This window comes from Neoarius graeffei, chromosome 1 (genome assembly GCF_027579695.1).
Source record: "Neoarius graeffei isolate fNeoGra1 chromosome 1, fNeoGra1.pri, whole genome shotgun sequence".
In the NCBI taxonomy this organism is placed as follows: domain Eukaryota; kingdom Metazoa; phylum Chordata; class Actinopteri; order Siluriformes; family Ariidae; genus Neoarius; species Neoarius graeffei.
The window spans coordinates 45,840,997-45,850,476 of NC_083569.1; the positions used below are offsets into that span (position 1 = coordinate 45,840,997).

The 9,480-nt window shown below is 37.5% G+C and overlaps 1 protein-coding gene across 1 annotated transcript; it reads left to right on the forward strand.

Annotated features, from left to right (window-relative positions):
- The first annotated feature begins 4,842 nt into the window (after positions 1-4,842).
- LOC132887622 (uncharacterized) lies at positions 4,843-7,272 on the forward strand. The gene is made up of 3 exons (XM_060923092.1): positions 4,843-4,864; positions 5,341-5,438; positions 5,585-7,272. The coding sequence occupies exons 2-3, from the start codon at positions 5,341-5,343 to the stop codon at positions 6,354-6,356; spliced, it is 870 nt and encodes a 289-aa protein (XP_060779075.1). The 5' UTR covers positions 4,843-4,864; the 3' UTR covers positions 6,357-7,272.
- The last annotated feature ends 2,208 nt before the right edge of the window (positions 7,273-9,480 follow it).

Consider the following 9,480-nt stretch of genomic DNA (forward strand, 5'->3'; position numbering starts at 1 on the left):
TACACTATTGCACTACTATCTGTTCTCATCTCATTATCTGTAGCCGCTTTATCCTGTTCTACAGGGTCGCAGGCAAGCTGGAGCCTATCCCAGCTGACTACGGGCGAAAGGCGGGGTACACCCTGGACAAGTCGCCAGGTCATCACAGGGCTGACACATAGACACAGACAACCATTCACACTCACATTCACACCTACGGTCAATTTAGAGTCACCAGTTAACCTAACCTGCATGTCTTTGGGCTGTGGGGGAAACCGGAGCACCCGGAGGAAACCCACGCGGACACGGGGAGAACATGCAAACTCCACACAGAAAGGCCCTCGCCGGCCACGGGGCTCGAACCCGGACCTTCTTGCTGTGAGGCGACAGCGCTAACCACTACACCACCATGCCGCCCCGCCAATATTATTATTATTATTATTATTATTATACTACATACACATTCGATGGAACAATTATAGATTTTACAGAAAGTTAAGAACGGGGGTAACTTACCAATATTGAATGCTGATTCTGATCGAATGTAATTCAATGTTCTGTCAATCCAATGTACAAAGTCAAAGTTCTAACAATAAAAATTATACAAGTCCAAAAAGGCTGAACAACAATCTAACTTATATACAAACTATATCCAGGTTGACAATTGTTACATTGCAGTTGTTCAAAACAAAAGGGCTTTGCTGAGTGAAGTCCATGAGAAAAGAAAGAAAGAAAGCACAACTTTATTCATCATACACTTGTGAAATTTCCTCTCTGCATTTAACTCATCTGAAGCAGTGAACACACACATTGAGCACACACACATACCCAATGCAGTGGGCAGCCATGCTAACAGCGCCCGGGGAGCAGTTGGGAGTTAGGCGCCTCGCTCAAGGGCACCTCAGCCCAAGGCCATCCCATATTAACCTAACCGCATGTCTTTTGGATTGTGGGGGAAACCGGGAGAACATGCAAACTCCACACAGAAAGGCCCTTGCCAGCTGCTGGGTTTGAACCCAGAACCTTCTTGCTGTGAGGCGACCGTGCTAACCACTACACCACCGTGCCATCACCATGTGAAGTGAAGTCCTCTTGTAAAAGTCTCCATCACTTTTCCTCACCTCCAAGTAGAACTTTGATAATATTTCCACTATTGCTCTCTTTTCCAGTTTTTCGATGTCCGTTGGTATGTTTTTCTCTTGTAAATATGCGTGAAGAATATCCAGTGAAGTTTTGGTAGCCTTTCAGGTGTTCTTTAAATCTTCCGTTTTTAACTAAGCAAACCTCGGAGCCATTTTTATGAACAAACTGTCAGTCACTTGCTAGCACAGAAGTTTTATGTCTCTGACATGTCTCTTTTCCATATATTTAATGCAGAAGATTAAATGCGTGAAGAATATCCAGGGAATTTTTGGTAGCCTTTCGGGTGTTCAACGTGTCTTTCTCTTTCAAAATATATCTTCCCTTTTTTAATCTTCCACTTTTAATGAAGTAAACCTTGCAGCCATGTTTGTGTACAAACTGTCAGTCACTTGCTAGCGCGGAATCTTTTTTACATAATTTTAGATTTCCAACGTGTCTCTTTTCCAGTTTTTCGATATCCGTTGGTATGTTTTTTTCTTGTAAATACGCGTGAAGAATATCTAACGAAGTTTTTGTAGCCTTTCGGGTGTTCAGCACGTCTTTAGTTTCAGTTCTGAGTTTATTTATTTAGTGCTTAAACCTAGCACTGGATCTTCTCTCTCTCCCAGCTGACAAAGAAATGATTGTGCGTATGCGAAGCAGAAAAGTTTTGTCACTGGGTCTTCGCATGAATGCCAATGTGTGGCATCGTGTTGTCTTGACGTGCAATATTATAACAATATTGCATGCCCATTCTCCATTGGGGAGAGTGGCATAATACATGGCGGATAAGCGATATGATAACAATACTTCATTAATAAACCCACTAGAAGGGAATAGAATACGTTTTTATTCCATGGAAAAAGTAGCTTGTATGTATAATTCCCAATATTTCACTCTGATGACGTCACTCCCAGTGTTTTTCTGCTGACTAGACGCGCTTTGTCAAAATGGCAAACAAGTTCAAAATTAAAATGCTTTTGATCAACTTGTGCATTTTTTGTGTATGTGTGTATATAATATAAAGAACTCCATATCTTTCTGCAATCGTGTAGTATCCTCTCTTCCTCCTCCCAATATATGTTTGTATGTATGTATGTATGTATGTGTGTATTTCAGTTAGTACTTAAATTAGTACTAATTAAAGGCACAGCTAATGCAGTATCTTTGTCTAAAAACCATCCTTTTTTGTGGACTTCTCTTAGCTATTTATTTACATAATTACTTTGTTTTATTGATTTAATTTACTTTTAATTACTTCCTGGATTCTTCAGCATTTCAAAATTTATCCTGGTCAGAGTGGTGAAGGGTCCAGAGTTTATCCTGGGAACACTGGTACCCCTTTTTGATCAACAAGGAACGGGTTCTTGAACTGGTTCCGTTCAGGATTCTTTGAACCTTGGTGCCAGGTAGCAAACCGGCCCACGTTTTCACCAGTTTTGAGCAGAACCGTTGTAATCAAGGCTGCGTCATGAACGGAGGGCGTTACACAATTCACAATGGGAGTAAACAATAGTAGCAAGACTGCAGAGCTCATTGATTATCTCCAAGCTTTTGTTTTGTTATTGCACATATTTGCTTTTAGTTTATTTTTTTATGCAGATATCATTTTCCATTGTGTTCTCCATTGCTGCGCTCCGCTTCCTCTCCAAACTAATGACACCCATTAATATAATCACGGTTCACACTGGAAAAACAAGCCATATTTTGGTTCCAGCTGGGAACCAACTTTTCAGGTTCCCTAACCAATTTATTTTTCGTCAAAATCCTCTAAACAGTTCAAAATTTGGTGCGTGATCCAGAACTGAACCCGTTCCCTGTTGGTAGAAGAGGGGTACGAGTTTGAGAGGAAATGCCAATCCATCATAAAGCACCATGTGTCCTTACACACTCACATGGGGACAATTTAGCATATACAGTCTACCTACCAGCATGTTTTTCGGAGGTGGGAAGAAACCAGAGAACCGGGAGGAAACTCACATAGACACAGGCAGAACATGCAAAACTCCACACAAATATCTTTCTCCGCCATTTACACAAAAAGACAATAAAACTCACTGCAATAAGGTTAATCATTGCACACTATGGGCAAGAAAACTTATAGCTGAACTAGTGTTGTAATTCAGGTCTTTTTTTAACAGTAGTTCTTAATTCTTGACAGAAAAAGCACAGAGCAGCAGATAAAAAGGTGAATATACTTTTAACCCTTTGATGCAAAACATGGGTCAAAAGTGACCCGGCTAAGTTTTTATCTTCTATATCTTTGCAATAAATTAATTCCATCATTCAGTATTCAAGGTATTCCTCAATTAACTTGTTTTTGATCATCATACATCCTTATTTTATTTTTTCCTTTCTTACTTTTTGAATAAAAACCCTTTTTGTATCACTACCCTTCTAATGCACAACATGGGTCAAAAACGACCTGCATTCATTTTCCAGGTTATTTCATGTATGGCTGAGTGTTTCTATGATATACTTTTGAAATAAATTCATTTTGTCATTTACTTTTCCAAATATGCAGTAAATATCTTGTTTTTGTTTAGCACAAATCATCATTTTTATTTTTCCTTTCTTAAGTTATGAACAAGCACAGCTTTTGTAATTCTACATCAAGTTTACACACATGGGTCAGAACCGACCCACATGCATTTACTCCAGCGTTTGGTGGGAACTGTGAATTGTGTCAGACATGTCACAGCTCAGCACAGCGCCCTTTGCCCATCTAATACATGCAAGTAATGTTTTTCAATTGTTCTAACATTACCTTAGAAAAAAATTGATGATGTTTAGGTTACCTTGAGAGTGAGTAGATTACTTGTCAGAAAGTTACAAGTAATTACTATTAGCTACCGAGCTGTTGACATATTCTACTTTAGTTAGCTAATTTTATTGTAGTTGGCTTAGCTAACTACATAGTTAATAAATAAATAACTGGCCCCATTCACTGCTAAAGTAATTACTTGAAACAAATTATTATTATTATAGTATTAAGACATTTAATTTTAAATCACACTTGGGTGACCCATGTGTAGTAATATAAAAAGTATTTTTGTTCATAAAGTAGGAAAGAAAAAATTAAATTAATGATTTGTGGTAATTAAAAACAAGATATTTAAAGAATACTTGGAATATTCAATCATAAAATAAATTGATTTCAAACGATAGAGCAAAGAAAAACTCAGTCAGCATGAAATAACCTGAAAAATGAATGCGGGTCATTTTTGACCCATGTTGTGCATTAGAAGGGGTGTGCATATGGGTCAATGACATGACGCCTCCATATTCTGTCCAATTGCAATATCTTCCGTTAAAAAGGTTCAAATGTCATATTAATTCACTACATATCTGCAGTACCTATGACCTCCATGGAACAAAATCCTTTTTTCAGAAACCATTAATTGAAATGTATTTTTTTGTACTTTAAGTGTCAAAATGTCATGCGGTGCGACCGTCCGTCCTTAACTGCTGATTTCTAAACTTCTTTAAAATTACTCTAAATATAATCAAATTTCTTTTCTTTCTTCTTTGGCAAAAATTCTGAAGTGTTTTGTAGTCGCACATGAAAATTTAGCTTTCTTGAATAGATATTTTTCCCATAATTTACAAACAAATATTGTCCGAGCGTGTCCATTTTTTTAAATATCATGTGGTGCGACCATCAAAAAATGACTGTTTTGGGACTTTTATTTTGAATTCAACTGAAAGAAAGGAAGTTGCATCATTCACCAGTTGGCAAAGGGTACATGTCATCAACAAGCAGGTTTGCAACCTTCATTCATACATTTTAAAAAGGTTGTGTTTTTAAGTGCTCGGGTTGGGTGTCATGTGGTATGACCTCAAAAAGTAAACAATAATGAAATTTAATTTACAAATGTATGTTTTGACAATATAGTTGAGGATGACCTTTGTAAATTTCAACTGAATCTGAAAAACATCATTTGGTGTGACCAATATCATGTGGTGCAACCATTGTTGGATATTTTCCATTAAGCATATACATTGCAGAGTTAAATATTTTGTGCTTTTAATGATATTTTCATGATTTATAATATATAAACAATTGATTAGAAAGAGTTTGACTAGTTTATTTCATTTTTGAGTAGTTTTGAGTGTTTCTGGAACAATACTTTGTAACTCATACTGTGTAATGACAAAAATAAATAAAAATAACTGAGATGATGTGACTATGACAACATATGTATACATATTGACTGTTTTTAAATCTATTTTTATCAGATGCCACTGTCTAGCAAATTAAAGACTGCTCGTCACAGGGAGCGTGTCAATGCTGACCCTGCAGCAAGAGCTGAGTACCTTGCCAGGAGAAGAGAGAGGTTTGTTCTGAAAAGTGGAAAGGAAATATTAATTTGAATAGCAATACATACTTGTTCTCTTCAGTGCAGGGCATAGGCTACATTTTATTGGCACTATGCACAAAAGACTATGCCATAGATTTATAATAAAATGCTATTTGTTTCAGCTACCAGAGAAGAAAGCAACAGGGGAAGATTTGCTATGTAAAATCAAGTGAGCTGCAAGAGAGAGAGAAAAAGAAGCAGAGAGAGAAATGGAAGGCTGCATCCAAGGCATACAGGGACAGAAAAAAGATGGCTAACCCGGTATTAGACCTCACCCCGCCATCTATGGAGAGTAATCCACCTGCTCTCTTTGATGTAGTTGTAGCTCCAGATGTAGTTGTAGCTCTGCAGGGAAATGTAGATCTAGTGGACCCAACACTAAATGATGATTTTAGTCCACCAGTTGTGTCCACACCAATGAGAGAAGAGAGAAAGAGTTCAAGCCAAAAACTTTGCAGAAGATTACAGAAGGAGAAGAGAATACTTAAAATACAAGTCTTGCGTCTGAGGAAACAGCTGATGGAAATGAGAAAACTAAAAGAAAAAAGTAGAAAGTGTGCGATGAGATTGATGGAAAAGCAAAAACAAGCAGTGAGTGAGAAGATCAAGCAAAAGGCACATAGGAGACTGGCTGCTGAGAGAAAACAAGCGGTTACACAGTTTTTGTCCAGAGATGAGAACAGTTTCCTTTTACCTGGGAAAAAAGACACCATCACAAAAAATAAACAAAAAGTACAGAGAAGAGTTCTGACAAAGCCTCTCACTGAGCTTCATAAACTATATCAGACAGAGGTAGAACAGCACCTGTCCATGTCTTATAGACAGTTCGCGCGACACCGGCCAATTTCTATCTCCTTAGTACTGTGCCATTCCTGTCTGGCTTTGAGTATGTAACCTGGAACTATTCGGAAAGGTCACATGGAAAGGGCACCCCAGACGGTATTGGTGGTGCTGTAAAGAGGGATGCTGACCGTCATGTTCTCCATGGAGGCGAGCTACAGACTCCGGAGGATGTGTTTAAGATGCTGGTTGGAAAGGCATCAAGCATTCATTATCATTGGATAAGCACAGAGGCCATCAACCGATATGATGACATGATTCCACAGAAGTTGACGACTGTGAAAGGCACACTGAAGATACATCAAGTTCTATCCTCGCAACCTGCTCAAGTAACCCACCGTGAGGTGTCATGCTTCTGCTGCCATACAGAGATGACTACATGCCACTGCTATCAGCCTGTTACAGTAGACCTGCGAGACACCACATGCCATACAGAAGATGAATCAAGTCATTCAAAGCCAGAGCAGAACAGTCTTGCAGACACGGTTGGCAAATTTGTAATTGTCAGTTATGATGAGCTGCCATATGTGGGCCAAGTTCTTGAAGTTATGGGAGAGGAGGTGAAAGTGAATGCAATGCCCCAGTCAGGCGAGAAGAATTTATTCATGTGGCCAGAAACTGTAGATGCCATATTCTACTTCAAACAAGATATCCAGTCCGTCATATCAGAGCCTGAGCCAGCAACCTCTCGCTGGTCAAAGCTGAGCAATGAAGACTGGGAGAAATTCCAAAGCAGCTGGGGGTGAAAAATCAACAAGACAATTTTCACAAAGTCAGAAGTTCATAAGTGTTAATGTTTATTAAAATGACTGGGACAATGAAAATCAAATGTTGAAAAAAAACAAGTGTTCCAAAAGGCTCAAGAAGAAATGAAAAGGAATAAAATGTTTATCTTTACTGAGTGTTGATGTCAATGTTCTGAAAAGGAAAACAAGAAATGAAATGGAAAAAATTAAATTTTTAGTGAGTCTTAATGGCAATGTTCTGAAAAGGAAAAGAAGAAATTAAATGGAAAAACTAATATTAAAATGTTTATCTTTAATGAGTGTTAAACTGCAATAAAGCTTGATTTAATTATACACATTGCATGCAATTTATTTGTTGCTAATTTAATGTTATTGAATATATAAATGTATTTGGTGCAACCAATAATATCAGTAATTGTCTTAAAATAAAAATATATATTTAAATTATATGGCTGTAATTTTAATAACTGACCAATTATACTTGAGTGAAGGGTATTCTTCAGGTATTTTTCTTCATTTTATGCATTTTACAGGGAAAATAGTATGTCAAATAAACACAAGCTGGTGACTGAAATAATGGACATCAAAAGAAAATGTCAATATGTATTAAAAATCAAAAGAAATACCAACAGTTTGTTTCTATAGACTTCACATTATTTAGAACTTAGAATAATATCCCAACTATGCTTTAGAAAATAAAACAATTTTAAGGTTATTCTCGGTCGCACCACATGATGTTTTTTAAGGTTGTAGCCGATTCGTGTACATGAAAAAAAAAAAAGTTAAATATAAATGTTAATCATAGAATTCTGCATACCTGAGATTGTAAATATTAAGAAAAGTTCAGTGAAAACTAATATATTTTATATTTTCAAATTTGCCTGTTGAAAAGCCTTAAACGTCATTGACCCATATGTTTTGCATCAAAGGGTTAAAAATATGTTTGATTACTCAAAATTTTACTTTTTCATGAATGTACAAAGTGCTGAATAAGAATATTAGATGAGCTTAAACCATGTCCATATAATAACAAAGAACAAAACAAACCATTTCACACACAGTGATGAATCAAATGTATTTATTCATTTACACTTACCAAATTTTTGCAACATGAGAACACAATTTTTCTTACTATAAATAAAGCACATTCTTAGAAAAATTACAGGACCAGGTGTCCCAGAATTAATAAATTTGACATTCAATTTTTGTAGCAGTTTCAATGCCACATCACACTAATACTATACATGTGACTATACAGGTGTGACGTAAAGTGTATGTAATTCCTCTAAACCCCACTTTTTTCCTTGTACAAAGCAACAATCATTAAGTTGATTGACCATGTGTTAAACCATAGCTGATCCAAAAGGCCATAAATTGATGGAAAATCAATAAAATCAGCCGATTTTCATGGAGACTGAACCGGAAGATCCCAAAAGGGGGCGTGATGTCACACGTGTAACAAAGATCCAGGTGTCAATTTCGTTCCCATGTGGAGCAGTGGTTAGACCAGTCTTGATATGGAATCATGTTTTGGAGAGAATCCTGATAGTGATTGGGATTCTTATATGTCGGATGAATGGACAGATGATTATCAAAGATATTCCGGAGTAAATGGTTATCTTTTTGAGCCCCCAAAACGAGAAACTGCCAGTTCACGACAGTCCCACTCACCGCTGATAGTGCACCACCAGCCAGAGAAAACTGGAAACACAGATTGGTTTGTGGATATTTATTCTAAGCTGGACACTGCAAAATATAGGGAAAATATTTACATGTACCTCAATAAATGCAGAAATATAATCTTTAAAGCGTACGCTTATTCAGTGTGTCAGGGGACAGGTAGAAGACGGATGTAAATGCAGAAGTACGTTTTATTAATAAAAAGCGACAAACAGGCAAACAATCCAAAACAGCAGGCAAGATCATAAACGAGAAACAAGCAATGGCTCGGGCGAGGCACAGAGTATCACAGGCACAGACCAAAAATGGAAACTAGGAACTGGGATTGGAAAACCAGGAGATTAACTCGGAGAAAAAAAGGCTCGGCAAAGTGTACAAACGTCACATAATACTTTGTACCGAGTGTGCGCTGACACAGTCCTTTTATAGGCACACTGATACATCTTAATCACGCGCTGGTGTGCATAATTAACAGCGCGCGTGTGAGTGTCTGCTTGGCGTGCGCGCAGTCTGGAGCGCGCCCGAGAGTCTTTTTGGTGGACACGCCAAAGCGCGCAGGACTGGCACACTGTAATTATTGAAAGAAAATATGAAGTGGCCGATAATAGGGGAATTGACGAACTGTCCAAATGTCAGATTAAATGTCATTTATTAAATAAATGGGTTTCTTTTTTGCTCCAGTAATTCCCATGTGGTCGTGATTCTGTCTTGATTTGGGTAGATGCAGTGGCATGGTGCAACAGCTGGAAAAT